The 22,111-nt window shown below is 31.6% G+C and overlaps 2 protein-coding genes across 2 annotated transcripts; one reads left to right on the top strand and one right to left on the bottom strand.

The window, feature by feature from the left end:
* The first annotated feature begins 13,090 nt into the window (after positions 1-13,090).
* Positions 13,091-13,969, top strand: LOC123261681 (histone H3.3-like). The gene has a single exon (XM_044723406.1). It carries the CDS (start codon positions 13,498-13,500, stop codon positions 13,960-13,962), a length of 465 nt encoding a protein of 154 aa, XP_044579341.1. The 5' UTR covers positions 13,091-13,497; the 3' UTR covers positions 13,963-13,969.
* Positions 13,970-18,881: 4,912 nt separating this feature from the next.
* On the bottom strand, positions 18,882-22,064 carry LOC123261680. The gene is made up of 2 exons (XM_044723404.1): positions 20,515-22,064; positions 18,882-20,449 (listed from the first exon to the last, which is right to left on the bottom strand). The coding sequence occupies exon 2, from the start codon at positions 19,874-19,876 to the stop codon at positions 19,352-19,354; it is 525 nt and encodes a 174-aa protein (XP_044579339.1). The 5' UTR covers positions 19,877-20,449; positions 20,515-22,064; the 3' UTR covers positions 18,882-19,351.
* Between the last annotated feature and the right edge of the window lie 47 nt (positions 22,065-22,111).

The raw sequence follows: 22,111 nt of genomic DNA, 5'->3' as shown, positions 1-22,111 counted from the left end.
AGAATTTTATCTGTAGTCAATTATATCGTATTTCTTCATTTTATATGTATTCATTTAATTATTTTAGTTACTTGCAAAGACCGTAGAAAAACATAGTAATAAATGTTAAGGGAGATAGCCACTGTGATAAATCGAAAAAAAAACTTTTTTCGCTTTAAATCAAAGTTTACACATTCAAAAATATTTGTATAAAATTTTAGATCAAAATTTCTAAAATCTTCGGAGTTATTGTCACTTTAGTGAGAACAAGTAGACCGACCGTTTTCCTAATGAAAATTTAGGATATTAATCTTCAATGTACATTTAATAGAACAAAAGAACCTGATCCCGAAATTTTTTTATTTTCCCGGTCAAAAAAATCAGCCATTTTTTCGGCTGTTACGGTGTCTATCGCCCTTAAAATAATTTTTGAAGGGATTAAAACTTTTTAGAATTTTTTTTTTAATATATAAAAAAAAACATCAAACACGATAACGTTGTACACAACAAAGCCGAAACACAAGTATGTATCGATACGTAATCTTCAGGTAAACGTTTTTTCTATACAAGCGAGATCAAAAATAGTAACAAAAGACATATTTATGACAGTGTCACATATTTATCACACTGTCGGTAATTTTCATTAACTGTTTTCAGGGTTATTTAGTAACAGTCGGAAATATTTAGGGCAACTATGAATTATACATATTATGAGAGTAGTTATAGTCAAAAAAATATTTAGAAACCATATTATCTTCATTTAATAATAAGATTATTACTTTTATATACAATTGGTCAACTATGGGCTGTCTGATTATTTTTTCAATTACGGAAAAATTCCCACTGAGTAGGTCCCCCCTTTCCCCTATCCGTTCTTTCCCAACTCCCTTAAAAAAAAAAAATTTGCTTTAATATGGCTCTAAAATTAAATCTAAAGCTTTAAAATAGATCCCAAAATAGATGTTTTTTGGCCTAGAAATACATGTAAATATGTAAATTGAAGCTTATTTTTTCAGCAATAAGATGCATTTTACAAAATTCAAATATCTCGACGCGTTTAAAAGTTATTTGAAGAAAAAGCGATAAAAATATGGAATTTTCGTATTTTTCAAAATTTAAAAATGCTGTAATTTCTAAACTTATTGACCGATTTGGCTCAAATTTGAACTCGACCTTCATAATCGTCTGTAGAATAAGTATGTAGAGTTTCATTGAGATCAATAGAGAATTTTAGACGTTATCATGCTGACAAGCCCCGCGTTATATCGTATATATATATATATATATATATACATACATATATAAATTTTTGAACCATATGTATTTTCTGACTCAGCTCATCGAGTTAGGTCGAAATACACCAAAATTTTTCAAAAGTTGCGTTATGAGGACAATTACAATAGTTAGATTTTTATGAAATCTACTAAAAATACTTACTATGCCTGTTTCAGTCGATTTAAAAAAGTTGGCAATATTTGCTGTTGTCTGCTCTTGAGGGAATAGTTTTAGAAATTCCTTTTTATGTACTGTAGACAAATGTTTTTTAAGACCGGAAGTATTCCTATTTTTCATTTTTATTTTAAAAATTTTTTTACTTTTTTCACAGAGTTTACATAATCCATATAAATTGTCTTTTGAGTCAATAAGATCAAAGAACCCTCTAAATTTACTCTTATTTGACTGTTCAAGTTTCTTAGATCTTACTAATTCCTGCTCAGAAGTATTAATTTTCTCACTATTCGCACACACTACACTATTGTTATCACTTTCTTGAGATTGCTCTAATAACATTTTTTCTTGGTTACTCATTTTTTACAAAAAAAAAGTTTATTTTAAGCTTCAAAATTGGTCTCAAAATATATAGTACTAAAATGCTCAAATTTTCTGAGATGTTTACGATCTTCACGTATCGTCCTAAGAAAATGGTATGAATAGTTGTGAGAGTTACGAAAACTCAAAAACTTACCCTTCCAATTTTTGAACACATAAATTGACCTTTTACTATAGAAAATAAAAGTATCAAGTACTCGAAGAATGTTAAAATATAAAAAAAATTAGTTTAGCTCTACATCGACCATGTGTTAACCAGACATTGGAAAAGAATAGTTACTTCAAGAATATTCTTGTAGATCCTTCTTTTCAGACAATGGCAAGGTTTACCGATGCTTTTTTTTATATTTGGTGTTTATATTTAGTAAAATAAATTGAAAATCTTAAACACACAAAAAACAGAACTACAAAAGAACATTTGTAGAAGTTGTGACAAACATTCTCATATATCTTATTTACAACGGAAGTTATATTTTTTTTTTTAATTTGGTCTTGCACTTTGGTCTTGGTCTTGCATTGTCGGTCTTGGTTTCGGTCTTGTTCTTGTTTATTCGGTCTTGGTCTTGGTCTTGCTAGTGTATGAATGATCTTGGTCTTGGTCTTGGTCTTGCAAAATCGCAAGACCAAGACCAAGACAGATTTTGCTCATCACTAAATTTTCTTAACAATATTACCCTTAAAATTAACCTAATAATTACTAAATTGTGAGAACCTCTCACCTACGCAGGCACTCGCCAAAATCTTACAAACTAAATATCGTCTAACTCTTTTTAACCATAGACCATTACGCATCTAACTCTTTTTAATCACAGACCATTGCGCATCTAACTCTTTTTAATCATAGACCATTACGCATCTAACTCTTTTTAATCATAGACCATTACGTATCTAACTCTTTTTAATCATAGACCATTACGCATCTAAACTCTTTATTTAATCATAGACCATTACGTATCTATACTAAATGAACTCATTATTAGCTACGCCAACCTGACAATAATTAACAAAAGTTTATTTCAACTACCAGAACTAATTTCACATAAAACAACCTCGTCTACCTGACGGAATACCATATTATCTTATTAATTTCTATATAAAATCATCCACCGGACGTTAACTTAATTCCCCAAAATTCTCAATTTATTCATACATCTTAATTACCAATAAAACTGAATCTCAAAACTACGCATTCTCCAAAATTACCAAAATTACGCCTAACAATTACTTAACACAAAATTCCGACCTTCGATTTTAATTCATTAATACATCTTCTTAACTAAATTCATTTTCAACTTACTTAACCAAATTTTCTACTAAAGTTATCAATCAATTTATTCTACTAAACCGACTGATTTATTTCATTTCTTGATCTCCACTAAATAATCTTTAACAAAGTTCACTACATAATTTTCTTAACAAGTTCAGTAATCATTTTCTAAATTCACTAAATTTCTTAATAAATACATTCGCTATGGGAATGTATTCCAGAAGGGAAAAAAGCCTCGATGTCTCTCCTGTCGGCTCTTTTATAACCCTCGAACTCCGGCTCTCGAAATTAGACCTGCTCATGTCTGTTCATGGATGATCAGGCCTCAAATTAGACATGGTCATGCCTGTCCATGTCTGTTCATGACTGAAGTGTTAAATACGCTCAGGCCTGATCATACCTGTCCATGTCTGTTCATGTTTCAAGCGTTAAATACGCTCAGACCCGATCATATCTGTCCATGACTGTTCATGCTAAGAAAAAATTTTTGAATATGTTCAGTGTATGTACATTAATTTCGATTAATAAATTTGTAAATTATCAATAAACGGTATATTTTATTATTCAATAAATAAAAGTATTTTAATTATCATTAAAAACCTATCGTAGGGTAAATTTAATTAACTTTTCTAGGCATGAACAGGCCTGAGAATATTTAATGCTTCAAACATGAACAGGCCTCAGCGTATTTCTCGCTTCAGACATGAACAGGCCTGATCAGACATGAGCATATTTAATCCTTCAGACATGAACAGGTATGGACAGGCCTGATCAGACATGAACAGGCCGGATCACCTGCATGGAAAAATATATATGCGAAAAATATATGCAAATATATATGTTGACCTATATTTTTTTTGCGCTAAATATATGTCCGCATATATGCTCACATATATGCGTGCATATAAATGCAATATATATGTCTAGAGATACACAGAAAAAAATTTGACGAATCAAGTCAATAATTTTGAAGAATTTAACTTTCTTGATTTGAGTAAAAAAATTTTCAAACTTAGAATTTTTTTTTTCAGTGTATGCTTACATATATGTCTGCATATATGTCTACATATATTTTAGCATGTATCTCTGCATATACGTCAGCATCTATGTGAAAAATATATGTTGACATATTTTTTTTTGCGTAAATATATGCGGCATATATATTATATATGTGACATATATTTTTGACATATATATTTCTCCATGCGGGCAGACCTGAGCGTATTTGACGCTTCAGGCATGAACAGACATGGACAGGCATGATCATGTCTAATTTCATGCCTGATTATACATGAACAGGCATGATCAGGTCTAATTTCAGGCCTGATCATACATGAACAGGCGTGGTCTGATCATTTTTTCCCGGGCGGTTATACTGCGAAAACTACTGAACCGATCGGAATAATACTCATACCATAAGATGCAGCGTGTTTCGGAGAAGGTTTTAGTACATATGATATGGTGGTGATTACTTACCCGGATCCTATATTTTTTTGACTTGAAAATAATGAATTTTTATTGTAACTAAATTTATTCTATTCAATTGTCATTTGTTTAAAATAAATTTTTTAATTCTATTGGTTATGTTTATATACGAGACAGATTTCTTCACTTAAGAGACCTGCAATTTCTTTAACTGAAATTTTCAATGCTCATTACAAATTTTTTTTTTTATATCAATTATTATTCATTTTTGTATCACACAGAGGAACATAATCATGCTGAAACTCCTTTAAAGTATCCTCAGATGCAGCTTTTTGCCACGCGCACCAACTCTCCGCACCAGGTGGGCAATACATATGCTGTGGATCTTGGTCTGTGGAACTATTGTGGTAATAAGTAGCCCAAACTGCATTTTTCATGTCTTCAACAGAGTCTGGGTGCCGGCGAATTGCTAAACCATAATGCAACGACAATTTATTTATAATTTTATCAGTTAATTTGCCTTCTCCTTTTCCACCAACCCCTTTATTGTCTTTCTTCGCTTTCCGTAGCCTTGCACCCATTCTCTTCTGTACGTGACCTATGCATTCTTTTTTTTCTACCAATGGGTCACCATCATAAGGATCCATATCGAGTATGCCTTTGAATGTCTTTGTATCACCATCGCCAATATAGATTCAGGTATATAGGTTCAGGTAGACGGAGAATCCCTAATGTCTTTTGTTCGACTAGACCCAACCGAACCAGTTTGGAGGCCGGGTCAGTAAAATGTCTATAGCTCCGAAAATAATTTAAATTTTCAAAAATCCTCTCGTAGACATATTCTTAAATAGTTAAACTTTGAAAATATAAAAAAAAAAAAATCGATTTTTTTGAAATTCTACACTAGAATACCCCCTTAAGTTGATTTACAAATAGTACAGTAGCTTTTGGTTCTCACTGAACACTTATTAAATTTTGAAAATATACAAACGGGATGACCACGTTTTATAGAATTTTAAATATATGTGATAGGACCGCGTTTTAGACAAAATTTTTAGTATGAATTTAGTATGAATTAAATCACTCACTAGCTCAAAAATTTAATAGTAATAGAACTGATTGTTAGAAAATCGAAAAATTAATAGCAGCCGATCTGCTCGCTAGAACCTCAAAATGAATCCTAATAGCAATCGAACTATTCACTAGAGCTTCGACAAATTTAGTAGAAATAATTTTAATTATTTTTAGAAGTTAAGATTTTTATTGTAAAAATGATTTAAAAATTTTAATTATAAATTAACAATTTTATTATAGAAATGATTTTAATTATTTTTAGAAATTAAAATTTTAATTATTTTTATAAGAAAAAAAAATTATTATAGAAATGATTTTACTTATTTTTAGAATTTAAATTTTTATTGTAGAAATGATTTTAATTAATTTTGGAAATTAAATTTTTATTGTAGCAATAGTTTTCATTATTTTTAGAAGTTGAAATTTGATTGTAGAAATAATTTTAATTATTTTTAGAGATTAAAATTTCATTGGAGAAATGATTTTAGTTATTTTAGAAATTAGAATTTTTGTTGTAGAAATTATTTCAATTTTGGAAATTAAATATTTGGTTTGGAAATTACTTTAAATCTTTTAGAAAATAGCTTTTTGTTTTAGATAGTTTTAAAATTTGTTATAGAAATTATTTAAAAAAATTTTTTTTTTTGAAATTAAGAAATAGAACTTAGTTTAGAATTTTAGAAATTAATTAAAAAAAAAATAGAATTTTATTTTAAGTGATTTCTTTATGGTCGAGATTATTTTAAGTAGGTTGAAGCCATAAAAATTTTAGTGATGAAGATTTAATTTTAAACATTTCTTTTAAAAATAAAAAAAATTGTGTGTCACATAAAATTTTTGTAATCTTCCTTTTCTTGGTTATTTAGTAATTTTTAGTGAGATAAAAATAAAAATTATTTATTAGGGGGAGAGAAAAAAAAAAGTAGTCTTATTTTTTATTATATTTACTAATGCTGTCTCAAATGCACATTTGGGTTAGATATTTTCTCGATTTTTATTGCTTCGAGGAAATACCCTGTCCCTTTAGCCTGAGACTTTTATGACCCTCTATTAGATAAGGCTCTGGATTTCGTCTTTTGGGACCTTTACTTTAATTTTTATTAGGGGCAAAACAAAAGCAAAAAAAAAAATTCTTTTCAAAAGGCTCTCAGACGAAGGTCGTTAAAAGTGCATTAACTGTTTACTTAAGATTTCTCTTTTAAATTTAAAGAAATAAAGATTAAATTTCATGGTCACCGGAAGTTATAAAAGAAAATTTCTGAAAATTAAAAATAAATAAAAATAGGAATATTAATAATAAAAAAAAATATCAATAATTTTTTCGGATGTAACATGAATATATTCAATTAAATTCTGATTAGAAATAATTTTATATTTTATGCTATTTTTCGAGTGATCACTTGCAAAAAAGAAAAAAAAATATCTATTATTTTGATTTGATTAATTAATTTGATCTCGGATTGCGACGACCAAACTACCTTAATATTTACATATTTTTGCCTTTAGCATTGATCCTTATGGAAAATCTAAGAATTTACTTTATTTCTTAAAACTGGACGTTCAGATTCTTATAAAAATTAAGACAACGAGAGAAAATAACATCTAAAACATATTTAATAACAATCAGTATGGTTTCCGAGCATATGAGAATATTTATTAATAAAAAACATTCAAAATTTATCTCTGTCTCTCTTTCTCCAACGTGATTTAGTATAGGGAAATCTACTACGTTAATTAAATGAGGTTAGGTTTTGGGATTTGACTCTTGTGGTAACGGTCGTACTACCTTAAGCAAAGTTTTAAAATTATTAGCAAATTTTTAATAATAAATACTCAAATTTTTAGCTTTGAATTTAATTTATCAAAAGACCTAGTTAGATTTTTTTAAATTTGATTTTATAAAATGCTCCATAATGAAGATAAACATTTGCGGCGCAATTAGAGCGATGATTCACCACTAAAAAAAAATCACACTTGGCAAATCATCACTACCGTCTTATGTCGTATCAATAAAATAGTGACATTTTTTCAATTTTGAAATCCTGAAAAAAGTAAATTTATCTCTCAAGATACTTACAGTTATAAAAAGACCTAACTGCGTATCAATATCTCGTTCTCTATATTCTTCGGGAGTTTTCAGATAAATATACGTGATTCTAAACAACTTCCGTGCAGTATACTGAAGTAATAAAATAATATCTGATAACTCTTTATTATAGTTACCAGCGCAATTTCAACTAGTGTAGTGAATTTGTGGAGTGTAAAAAAAATATCAGTGGATTATATATAATATTATAAATAAAATATATATATATATATATATATATATATATATATATATATATATATATATATATATATATATATATATATATATATATATATATATATATTGTAACAGAGTAAATTACCCTTAATCGATAAGTCGCCAGAGATCGATAACTTTTCGACTAGCATTTGAGCGCATCGATCTTTGGGCCTAGAGAGAGAGCAGGAGGGGGTATTTTTGGGGTCGTTATATAGACGAGCCATACGTGGTGTCCGCAGAAGTAGTAAAGTTTTGGAACGAGTAACATCAAGAAGTCCAAAGAAGGAAGCGAGTATCAACCATAGAGTTTCTTCAACCAAATTTATACCAGGTATTGGACTTTGGTAATGATGAGCCTTGGGGCCATATACCCGGCTCATCAAATACACTACTTCTCATTTTATTTATTCAAGTTTGGATAATTCAATTGTTTAATAATTTTGCTCAATAATAATTAATTATTTAATTGAAGTGATTCGTTAATTGCTGGGAGCGTTCCTCCTGGGGGTTTATACCCGAGGAATGTTCTAGACCTCTTGGGTTTGCAAGTCGTGAATAATTAATTTTATTAATACAGTTGGTTAATAATTATTAACATCTTGAGATTGGTTTAAATAAATATATTTTATATTAATTAAATTCTGAACACCGAGAAGGTTCCAATCGACACGACATAGTATTCGGTACCCGAGGTCAAAACGTGCTACGCGGTAACGAACGCCGGCATCCATTTTGAGCGCGCAAATTCCTTGTGAATTTTATTACGCAATAAATCGTAAAATTAACAACTGGATTATTATTACTATTTACAACAATTGAATTATCTTTTATTAAGACTATTTATTATCTTGAATTAAATATTGATATCGTATTAATTTTGGAAACTATTTTATTATTTGGAAAATTAAGTATTAAGAAAATTGCGTCGAAATTAGAAATTGATCCCACCGTGGATAGTTTTCGGAATTTATTTTACGTCGAGATAATTTGTTGTTAATTAATTATCCAGTCGACAATAACAATAATAATAATTGTCTAGTCGGAAATTCCACGTGGTTGAATCTTATATTGAAATTGAAGCCTGTGAAAATTATAATAAGTAAAATTTAATACCATTATTCCGGTAAAATTCTTTGTAAAACTACTTATCAGTGTGGATTACGTCCGAGAAATTTAGTTAATTTTATAGAGAATATTCTGAGGATTATACAATGTGCTGAGTATTAAACTCGTGGTAATTTTGAAATAAGTTTAGGCGTCGATTTTTAAGTCGGAAATTTTAAGTAGTAATTATTAATTGTGAAAATTGTTTATGATTTTAATCTCGAGCTAATGACTGAATAATTTTAGTAAGAATTGAACGTTGACTTTTGTTGGAGTTTAATTTTGTAATCCAGGAAATAAAAGTAAAGTAGAGTCAGTGTGTGTGTGTGAATGCTACCAGCGTTCCTTCGCAAGCGAGCAGTCCCTTTGCGAGGTGTTTCGCTGGCATAGAGCGTGAGGGTCCGGTGGACAGCGCGACTTAGTTAGAAACTGCGGTATAGACGCTCCATAAGAGGGTACCGTCAGGATTAAGAATTTTGATAGAGCGTGAGGGTCCGGTGGACAGCGCGACGTAAGGATAGTGTGGAGTGTGTGCGTGAGCTACAGAGGCTTCTTGGCTTACGTTGCAGTCACTAGGCTGTTGCTTCTGTAGCCAGGCGTTGTTGATAAGCCCTCGTACACTGATGTCTTTGTACGAGGTGTCTTGTTGATAAGTCGGAGTCGCCGGTTTTAGCCCGAAATCCTCCGTTAGATATAAGTTGTAGTAGCGACTTTTCAGGGGAAAGCGTGAAGTAAATTAGTTGTAAGTGAATTAGCTGTAAGTGAGCGGTGTACGTGGAAGGGCACGAGTTGTTATCATATTTCGTTGTTAAATAAATACCGGTCATTTTTGTTAAATAAAAATTTATTTCTTTCAGACCACCTTCCTCCACTCTCTCTCCCTGTAGATTATAAGCTCAGCTCTGGTTTCCGGTTCCAGGAACCGAGATACAAAATCCTGGTGGCGCCCTTGTTAATTTAGAATCATTTTTGCTAGGTATTGTTTTATTTCTATTAAATTAATTAAGGGGCCAATGAGCGGAAGAACACCCGTTACAATATATATATAATCTATATATATATATATATATATATATATATATATATATATATATATATATATATATATATATATATATATATATATGGCTCGGATCAAGCAGGCTGTGCGCAAATATAATCATAAAGCTTCTTATAAGCTTTCGGCGAAGATGAAAGCTTTCCAGACCGCGCAAGCGGCTGGAAAAAATTCCGAACCTTCCTCTGCAGGCGAATCATCTGGATCATCTGGCACGGCATCGCTCAGTCAAAATAGGGCCCCAGGCTTTGCAATACATGAATTTTCGTTCCAACGTCTCGTCCGCGAAATCTCCGGGAGTTTCAAAGCCGGATTTCAATTTCAATCTGATGCTGTTGTGGTTCTTCAGGAAGCTAGTGAATCTTATCTGGTTAATTTTTTTAAAGAAATCAATCTCCGCTATCCATGCTAAGCGCTCCACTATATTGCCTAGGGACTTTATCTTGGCTCGTCAGATTCACGGACAACAGCGGCTTATTCGTTAATCTATCAAAAATAATTGAATTATTTTACAAATTAGGTAATTACTTGGCTTATATTTAAAGAATTTTTTTTTAAGAAATAACTTAGAAAAATTTGTAGTTATCATTCATTCTATTAATCTTCCAGGCTGTAACGTCCACGTTTTCAAAAGTATAAGTATCTAATTTGTCCCCGGCTCGAAATTTGCTCGCCGGAGTCCAGGGTCATAAACGGGGATTACATTATCAATAACAAAATATAAACAAAACCCTTCATTTTTAAATAAATCAAAAAAAGGAAACCTCTTTATTGGCCTGATCAGATTAATAAACGATATAAACAATATAAGCAAATTAAACAATATAAACAATACATTAGAACAACAAATATCAAAAGCTTAAGTGATAATATGTACAAACTTTGTATAAACATTTACACATAACCCGCACACATCGTTTCTTTTCCCGTTTTCTGTGCCACCTGGTGGCTAAACTCTGTCTACTATCTTTACAAAGTGGTAATCCTACCGATGGATACACCCTCAGTCGCGGCCCTACTTACCCCTAATCCCGTTTGGGTGCTTGGAAAGCAACCCTTTCCGGCTACACTTACCCCTAATCCCGTTTGGGTGCTTGGAAAGCAACCCTTTCCGGCTACGCTTACCCCTAATCCCGTTTGGGTGCTTGGAAAGCAACCCTTTCCAGCTACGCGGTGGCCAAATTTCCCCCACATGGTCAAGTCAGCACTTTCATCCGGTCGGTTCACGATACTTACCTGGGCCTTGGTCAGACTCCAGGTAGAGTATCATCCTCTGGAATTACTTGGTGAAGAGTATTCGACCGAGTAATTCTCCCGAGAAAGAATTGCTTGCTTTATCGAGCCAAATTTTGGCGTTTATCATTTTTCCCCCAACTTTTTTGTAACGAACCGGAAGGGTCGTTTTAGACACCTGTCCGGTGTCCGCGAACTAGCATTCAAAAATAAATATTTATTATTTTAATCGTAATTTCTTTCATTCTATATCCATTCGTCTCGCCAAATTCTAAGTTTTTATTTTCGAAACTTAATTTTTTATTATTTTAATCGTAATTTCCTTCATTCTCTATCCATTCGTTTCGTCAAATTCACAATTCTTTATTATTATTTTATATCTTTCATTATATATCCATTCGTAGATTTTCCATACTAAATTGTCCTCGGGACTTATAAAATCTTCGCTTACCTAATTTATTTCTTACAAAAATAATAATCGTCATTTCTTTCATTTTATATCCATTCGTTGATTTTCCATACTAAATTGTCCTCGGGACTTAGAATAATTTTGCCAGTCTTTTAATTTCTTTTACAATTTAATCATACCTTCGGTAATAATAATATAAAATTACAAAAATTAAATAATAATCGCCGCACTAATAACAATAATTGTTTCTATTAATTTTCAAATAATTAACTAAAATACTCAAATACAAAAAGTAAAATCTGCGTCATAAGGCTTGATATAGAATATACCTTGGATTATTCTTCATCATAAGAATTTTAAATAGAATATGGTCCGGCGAGTGGGGATAGATGGTGTGGGGTATTCGGGCCTCATGTCCAGCTGTCTTTTTTACCCGGGATAATTAAAATAAAAATTATAAAATAAGGCAAATACAATCAGGTGTAATTATTGGAATTTAAATTTGAAAATCGGGTAAATGTTTACAAGTGGAGTCAACCATTTTAATTTTCATTTTTTTGAAAGAAATTTCTATTTGATTTTATTGATATATTTCTTTTTTTGAAAAATACGTAAAAAAGTGTAATCACAATTTTAATAAATTTCCAAAAAAATTTATAAATTTTTTAGAAAATTGTGATATTCAACTTTTTTTTTTTTAAATTGTTCATTTTTTTATGTACTTTTCAAAAAAAAAAAAAGATATCAAAAAAAGATAAAATAGAAATTTTATCAAAAAACATAAGAGCCAAAATTTTTTCCAACTTTTGAAAGCAAAAAAGCTATCGAAATCTTTATTTTTTTCTTTCACGACATTTTTTATCCGAAATGCGCCGTAAAAATAAGCAGAATAAAAAAAATTTGAAAATGTTAATTTTTCACCTAGTTATCGCTCAAAATGGGGTTGACCCATGTAAATAATTACCGAAAATTGAACATGATGAATAAAAATAATATTAGAAAGACACTAATTTCTAAAATTGCGAAAGCAAATAAAATTTTACCAAGAGTTAACTTTCAAAAAATCATTATTCAGATGAATGTACGTCGGAATACTCCTTTTTTTCTTATTAATTATTAAAATAAAATTATTATTGTAATTATATTGTTATACTGTATACATTTCTAATAAAAAAATTTATCACTTATTGATGACCTTGAGAGCGCTTCGCCTGTAGGGACAAATAAATATGCTCATTTAGCAATCCTGTTCGTTATTTAAATTCACTGGCAGTTTTGACGATTACAAGTTTTATCTTTATCAGCATTTCCAGACTTGGTGTTTTATGCATATTATTATTATTATATATAATGCATATTATAATCTTTCAATGTAACGGAACATAATATTTTCTAGAGTTTGACACTTCAGACTAGTTGACCCCCCTCCTTCTGGACACCGTGGCGGGGGTCCGAATGTGCACACCAAGAGTGTTTTTTATTTTTAAATTTCTATATGACCACATCACGGCTGACTCATTTAAATAATACGGAAAAAAAATAAGATGGCTGCTAATCTTTAGCGTCGCTTGGTGTATGAATACATTAGTGACATTTTGTATCAATAAATTTATATTCTTCTGCAGTTTTGTGATAAATATAAGTGATTTTAAGCAACTTCCGTACAAGATACTGAAATAATAAAATAATATCTGAATAACTCTTTAGTTACCAGTGCAATTGTCAACTAGTGCAGTGAATTTGGTGGTCTCTAAAAATATAAATATCAGTTGATTATATATAAAATAATAAATAATAAATAAAACATATAAATGGCTCGGATCAAGCAGGTTGTCCGCAAATATGGTCATGAAGCTGCTTATAAGCTTTCAGCGAAGCTGAAAGCTTACCAGACCGCGCAAGCGGCTGGAAAAAAATCCGAGCCTTCCTCTGCAGGTCAAAAATCTAGACCTTCGCAATCTCCCATAGCGAAGCCATATCGCTTCCGTCCTGGTGTGGTAGAACTCCGGAAAATTCGCCGGTACAAAAAAAGTACAGAGCTTATCATCTGCAAATTGCCTTTCCAACGGCTCGTTAGTGAAATCACCAAGAGTTTCAAAGCCGGGTTTCGATTTCAATCTGCTGCTCTTGCGGCTCTTCAGGAAGCTGCCGAAGATTATCTCACTGGTTTGTTTCGAGATACCAATCTTTGCGCTGATCACGCCAATCGCGTCACTATACAGCCCAAGGACATGATCTTGGCTCTTCGGATTCGCGGAGAGCGCAGATTTTTTTAATAACCTACCAAAAACAATTAAATTATTTTACAATGTAAGTCTTAAATTTGTAAATTTTTTTTAAGAAATAATTGAGAATAATTTTTCATTCTATTTCAAATAACTTAATCTTGGGAATTTGGACAATAAGTGAAGATGTAATATTATAAAATTTGAAACGTTTCGCTGATTTATTTTAGCTTCATCAGCGAACTAAAAAAGAAAAAAAATTTCAGTTAATATAATTATTTGACATATAATACAAAAATAAATAAAAATAACAATTTTTTAATATTTATTTCTAAAAACTAGTTTTTAATACTTTTTTTTTCGATTTTAAGTTAATTGGCTATCCAGTCTAATCCAAAAATTTTTATTTTTTTGTAATATTTCTTAGCCTGTATAGGCCTACCCTTCCAGGTATATACAATTTAGCCTCAATTCAGGTCTGGGCCGTCCGAATTATTTTTTCAGTCAAATTTATCTTTAATGACAAATTTAGATATAAATTGTGACTAAATTGTATATACCTGGACGGATATACCGGCTAAAAAATATTACGAAACAATAAAAATTATTGTATTAGACTGGATAGCCAATTAACTTAAAATTGAAAATAAAATAACAATAGTTACTCTTATGATTAACATCTTCGTCTAGTTTTTACAATGTCCAAATTCCCAAGATTAAAAGTTATTTAAAATATTTTGATTATGGACGAGAATTTAAATATTAATTTTTCATTCTATTCATGTTCCAGGTTTAATATAGAAGTTTGGATTATTCTTCATCAGAAAAATTTTTTACTCCAGTGAAATTACTTCTTTATTTCTAATATTGGAAATTATCTGGCAACTATTTTCACCTGTGATAAAAATGATCCTGAAATTAATAAACATCTGTCAATTTTTTTGGATTTTTATAACTAAATTATTATGAAAAAAATTTTACTAAAAAAATTCCATCGTTAGAAATTAAAAAAGTATTAAAAGTGCAAATTTTAATGTAGATATATATATTTTTTTTTAAGCGGCATGATGACCGAGCGGGTTAAGTCATTATCCCGTTAGTTCTGTGACGTCTGCTAAAATCCAAAATTTTTTGTTTATTTTTAAATATATGTAACTTTTTATTTTTAGTATACAATTTGTCATACCCTTGAAGTCTGTAGAAGAGAAATCTGGCCTATCTTTCCCACGATTTGATCACGCTCACACGAGTTACCCGGATCTCTTTGTATCTATCAGAATTTAACGACTTTGTTTTTCTAACTTTCAAATTTGTAATATGGTGAAGTCACCATCACGTTTTCCGCTTAAAGTCGTAAAAATAAGACCTATAAGGCAATAGTTCAAACTACGCATAGGTTTATCCGGGTTTCGAAAAATCTAGAAACGCGATGACGCTTGTTTTCGACAAAATACCCTTGAGATCCCTTTCATTTTTCTGATTTAATTTCCCGATGAGTCCCATACAATCACCGATGTTGCTAACCCATAAATTGCCCGAAAATCATTTTCAGGCAGTTCGATTTAGACCAGGATACCACTGGTTAGCTCCGCGTCAATCGGCTCCGGGCATCAAATTCTTCGGAAGCACAAAGTATTCCGTGATACACGAGACAGTGCCTTGCTCGTGGTTAGGCTGCACTTAGTAGCACTAACGTGGTAGATTCATCGGCTATTCGATATATGCCATAATTATATTCCGTTTGTCTTTATTTTTATTATTTTCCGCCGTTGAGCGTCGATTGTTGATTATTCCGCCGTTGAGCGTTGATTTTTCCGCGAGAATCGCGAAGTATATTGTTTTCCGCCGAAGAGCGTCGAGTAGTGTTAGGTTTTTGCGCTTAAAGTCGCGAAGGTTAATTCATTATTTGAAATTATTCAATTTCTCCGTGATACACGAGATCCGGTAATTCGGTAGCGAAAATACCTGAGCGTCGATTGAGTGCTAAGTTTTCCGCGTAAAGTCGCGAAGATCAAAATAATATCATTATTAGTAAATATTTAATCCGAACAAAAACAGTTTCACTGTAAAAAAGTCGCGCCAAGTCCACGTTCATAAGACTATTAGGAAAAAAAATTTTTTTTTTCTTTACAAAAAGATACAAAATAAAAAAATGAAAAAATCCGAGTAACCGATATGATTGTTTATGATTTTCGGAAATTAAAAAAAATTTTATTGTAAATTTAAAAATTAAAAAAAAAATTTTAGAACGTATTTAGTGTGCGCGGTTGCAAAATATTTTACTTTTAATGAAATTCGTAAAATCTATTTACTAGGACTTTAAGAAAATTGAAATACACAATGACGCACACCAAGTACGTTCTAAAATTTTTTTTTTAATTTTTAAATTTACAATAAAATTTTTTTTAATTTCCGAAAATCATAAACAATCATATCGGTTACTCGGATTTTTTCATTTTTTTATTTTGTATCTTTTTGTAAAGAAAAAAAAAAATTTTTTTCCTAATAGTCTTATGAACGTGGACTTGGCGCGACTTTTTTACAGTGAAACTGTTTTTGTTCGGATTTTAGTATATTTTCAAATTATAACGACCATTTACAATTGATACCAACTTAAACCACGTGTTGACTGCAGGTTGATCTGCAAACTATCCCCTCGAAGCTACAGTTTATGTAGATGTAATTCCAGTGCACCCTGGCGGCCATAGATGCAAGCTATGAATCACTTTTTACTGTAGTTGCGTGTCTATAGGAAGGATTACTACACATTTTTATTTTATCTAGTCTGTGGCGCTGATATTCCCCATCGAAAAAAAGTCAGGATCGAAATTTCTGGGCTTACTATAGTTTGTGCTGATAAAATTTAATAATTTTAAGTGAATTAAGTGTTGTAATTGATTATAATTAATTAATATCAGTAAAATAAAGTATAAATTACTTTTATAATATATCATTTTGGAAAAAGGAGAACCATATAATTAAATAAAATTTTGCAACCTCGAAATACCGTTCTGCTTACAGTAAACACAGTCGGTAGTCTGGCGCTCCGTTTACAACGGATTTGAACGGAACTTGGCGCCAGATTCTACCGAATCTGTGGATTTCTCCGTGATACACGAGATACGGTATTTCGATAGTGAAACTACCCATAGAAGGTGAAAGGGCCCATTAAATTTGAGCCTCTCTACAGACTTCCAGGGTAAGCCCAAAACATTATCTACTTTTAAGACATTATTATTTTTCTAACATTTGTGTTCCTTTTTTTTTTTCTCTATTTTTATTAACCGTTTTATAAACCCAAATTTGTAACACGTTCACTTGTTTTTCTCAATAAATTTAAACAAATAAACAAGTCGATTCTTTCATTTTTACTTTTTAAAATAAAATAAGATCTCCTTTACAAAATAAAGCAACAACTAAACAATAGAATAGGTTACTCGTGACCGAAGTCAGCAGGATCCATCATCCTTACTCTCTCTAAGTTAACACTTAGAGATAACGTTCGAGCTTGTGTACCGCTCCACACTCCAACGCAATTTTTAATTTAGCTCCCGAACGGACAAAGTGACAACGTTCGGATATTTGAGATTTCTATTTCATATTCCTTGCGCCCATCACTCACTCCGTTCGTGACAGTTCGCTCGCACATCATGCCGTGAGGCGAGGGTTCGAGCCCCGACGGTTGTTCGAATAGTTCCAATACCAACCGTCGGGGGTCGCTCCGGTAGCCGAATTGTACTGGCATGGGTTTTCTCTGTGGTTTCCCCATCGCCACTATTCCAACAACCGATAGAAAGGGGTGAGGAATAGGGTAAATACAGTACAGAAAGCACAAGTCGGTCCACAGCCGCTTGATAATAATAAAGAGTTGAGTATACAAATGTGCGAAAAATAAGGTTGATTATGTAGTGAAAATACAGGAGTGAAAAGAGGATGTGCTGGGGTCCAAAAAAGCGTTGAATAAACAAGGACAGTATAAAAACACAGGACGGTGGCGAACTTGCGGAATGCGACAGCTACCATCTACCCAGCCTTGTAAAAACCAAGAACGGTATACAAGTAAAAATCGAAATAAATAAAAAAATATATTTTTTTTTAAGTGATTTATATTCACCAATTTTACAGTATGAATATTAATTTTAAAAAAATAATAGTTATATAATATATATATATATATAAAATTCTCGTGTCACAATGTTCGTTCCCATACTCCTCCGAAACGGCTTGACCGATTCTCATGAAATTTTTTATGCATATTCAGTAAGCCTGAGAATCGGCTACTATCTATTTTTCTAACCTCTAAGTGATAAGGGGTGTTCACCCCAAAAATTTTTTTTTTATTTTTTTGATAAAATTTTTTTTTTTATTTTTTTATTATGTGGCATCAAAAAATACATACAACTCTAAATTTGCACTTTTTTTATCACCAACCCTTGCTTTTTAAGGAGGTATGGGAGTTAAGTCGAAATAATGAGATCAATCAAAAATTTTTAGGATCGATAGAAATATATCTAATACGTGTTGTGTTAAAATTTCAGAGACCTAGGGTTCATAGTTTATTTAAAAAATAAGATTAAAAATAGGTCATTTAACATTGTAATGACATACCAGACCTCACACCTACTCTTGCTTTAATAAATTTCATGATGAAAAAATAATGAGAAAGCTTTGAAAAACTCATTGTAAAAAAAAAAAATCCCAAAAATTATTGAAAAAATAAAATTAAGTTGAGGGTACTTAGTTATGAAAATAATTGAGTTTGAAAAGTCTAAATTTTGAAAAAATAGTCAACCGAAGCAAATGTGGGTTATGTTGACGGCAACGTCGCAAATGGTGGGTCACGCGGGAAATTTAAAGCTTCAATAAAATAAATTAAAAGAAATATCAAGTAGGTTAAGAAAAGTATTATAAAATTTTTATTATTTATTATACGACATAACATTATTAAATAATAAATATTTTATAGCTAATATTTTTAATATTGCAACAACTCAAATATTTTATAAAGATTTTGCTCTTAAATGATGCAATAAATTTTCAATTATAGTTTTAGTTTTAGTAACTCGTACTTTGTTATTTTCATCTTTTCCTAATAATTTTTTTATTCCAGCATCTCCATCTTCACGAAAAGTTTTCACTAAGTCTTCATAGCTAATATCAGCATCAGCAATTTTTTTTTTCATGCCAGTAGATATGCAAATTCCTAATTTGTCGAGTGTTTTTAACTGTGTAGCTGATTTTTCAGAATTAAGAACACTCGCAATTGTATCATTCCAAGTTATGCTACAATCGATTAATTGTTTCGTTATGATTTTAAGATTCTCAATAATTTTGACTAGCATTAAAACATCGTATACAGCATTATGCGCACCATCCGCAGAAATTTTAAGCCACGAAGCTAGACCAGTTAGAGTACACTCTCCTTTTCCTTTACGATTTGTTACTGATTTAATAGAGGAAGTGTATCTGCAAAACCTACAACTACAGACTCAAAATCATCAGTCATAGTCATCTTTTTTACAGAATTAATAAGAATAGGAGCATCAAATTTGCAGTTGTGAGTAACTAAGACCACTGGATGCTTCAGTTTCGTAAGAAAATTACGAAAAGCATCCAAAGCTAATCTTAGTGGAATGGATGGTATTCTAGTACCATTGAGCATCAATTCACCTCTAACATTTGTTAAACCATTTGCTTCAGATGCTTGTGCTGCAATTTTTTGAATAGGGTTTTCATAAACTGAAAATTTAGATTTATTGTACTGAGCCGCGATTTGAAGAATATCAGATTGTTTAGAAAAGCTTGATGTTTCCAAATCAAAAAATACTGCAATAGGTTCTGAAACTTGAGTTCCATCATCAAATTCAATTATATCTTCATTAATACCCTCTGTATTAAGAATTGAGTCATGAGCAACATCTGTGGAAAGTAATCCCATATTAGATTCATACTGGGTTCCTTCCATATCTTCTTTCTTCTTCCGCAGATTAGTACGCTGTTCTTTTAAAAACAAACGCCTTTTTTTGAACTCAGGACACTTCGCTTTTACAGATCGTCGTGTTGCTTCCTTTTCTCTTCTGTTAACGTACTTAGTCGTGTGAAAGCCAGGTGATAAAAGTCTTTTTGTTGCAGCTTCTTGAATGTATCTTTCTCCGATATTTTTCTCACCAATAGCGCAGCCAACCGAAAATCTTCATTAATTATAAGTATAATATTTACAAATTATCGACGGTTTTTAATTCATTGCTCCAATTAAAATCCTTATTTACAATTGTATAATCTAACACAGTTTTTACTGTGCAATATTTAAAAATCCGAGATTATTGAAGTATAAATCGTAGAAGAGTATTGATCGTAGAATTTGTTATCAATTTTTTACAACATAAAAACATCTAAACTAGTAATAATGCTTACAATGACTCTTGAATCCTATCTGAATTTTCAATCGTCAATTTACGTTCAATTTCATAAGATGGCATATTAACAGAGGTTAAAATTTTATTGAAGTGAGTTGCTCCGATCCCAGAGTGAAGTGCGCCTGAAAATATATCATACATTAATACACTTCAATTCCCTTCATTTAATTATTTATAATTTACAAACCTATTGCAATCTTAGAATTTATGTCGAAACGTTGTCTTTTAGTCTTTGGATCTACATGTTGCTTGTCAGTAAAAACTTCGTTTGAAACATTGCAAGCTGTGCACAATACATGCCAAATTAAACTCAAGCCACGTCGTTGTTACGGATGGAAAATTTGGTCAATTTAATAAGTAATTAAAAAATATTCCTACTGCAAGACAATTGGAATAGAAGGATCAGGATTTAAGAAAGTAAAAGAAGAAGAGGACTTGATATCGATTAAGGGAGTGCCGAAAAAGAAATGAACACAGGCCGAAACGACGATTGAGTGACTGACAAGAACAGGAGAACAGAAAACAAAAGAGGGAGCTTCACGCTAAGGTTAAGGGTGCGACATGTCACGACGTATTCGCATGCGTGGGATCAGGACTCCATGAAAAAGAAGAGTGCAAACATTAATTATGCGAATGTCCAACAGACCTATTGCGTTAAAGGTCTTTCACGAACAAGACGAACACAACTACAGAATTCTTAGAATTCGCAGGAGCGGTATCCCTACACCAGTCTAAAGTGTGTCACCTGAGGAACATTCCACTATCAAGTCCATCCCTTAGTAGTATTATAAAAAGGCAAGCATCGGACTACCACAGTCAGTGCGTAGAAAACTTTTAAGCTGCGAGGAAGCTCTCAGCGAGTCTAGTACAATACACAGTAAAAATTCAATTTTGGGAACTCTTTTGTGTTGAATAAAATTCCAATCAACCAAATTTCAATTTCTAATCAACATCTACGTATTTCCATTGAAATCAAACATCGATTTCGAAAATCAAAATTAAAAACAACAGAGTTAATATCGAATCAGACTCCATCACTCACCAACCCGAGCATTAAAGTTTACAATCAACCTAGTGTTTCGTGTACTCAACCTCGGAGGACTCTCCAGTTTCAACATCTCCACTCTCCAGTTTCAACATCTCCACTCTCCAGTTTCAACATCTCCACCCTCCAGTTTCAACATCTCCAACCTCTAGACGAATCAACGCCAAGTCCCTGTGACAGCACCTTCAACAACGAAGACGACCTAAAATCCAACTTGACGCAATTGCTCACTGACCAATTCCAATCGTAACAACCCAGTAGAGAAGTGTTCCGTAACAACATCCTGAGTGTACCAGTTATAAATAAAACACCTATTTAATATTACTCAAATCGTAAGTAAGATATTTAATTTCTTCCTTTAATATTTCACTTTCTCCTCCTTTCCTTTTTCCAACCGGTTCTGATGGTCATCCCTTTAGCGTTGATTATTCAATAAGTTTCTAAATCAAAGAGATCTGTCAATAAGTGTGACTGCCACTCCCAGGGTAGAGGCATTTAGTTGTCTGACCGTAAAAACAAGCAGTCGATTACATTTGTGTCGTCCCAGGACGTAACAACGTCGTTCTTCTCTTTTGATATTTTCTAAATCCAGCAATCCCTTGCACTGTACGCATTTTTACACGCTTTTTATTAGCTTCACTTGTATGTCAGTTTGTCAGTTTGTCAGTTTGTCAGTTTGTCAGTATGTAACTCTCCTTCGCATAAAGAGACTACCATAATGATATTATTTAAATTTTGA

Source organism: Cotesia glomerata, linkage group LG3, assembly GCF_020080835.1.
Source record: "Cotesia glomerata isolate CgM1 linkage group LG3, MPM_Cglom_v2.3, whole genome shotgun sequence".
NCBI lineage: Eukaryota > Metazoa > Arthropoda > Insecta > Hymenoptera > Braconidae > Cotesia > Cotesia glomerata.
Note: the sequence above shows the minus strand (reverse complement) of the source record. Positions and strands in the feature narration are given on the sequence as shown.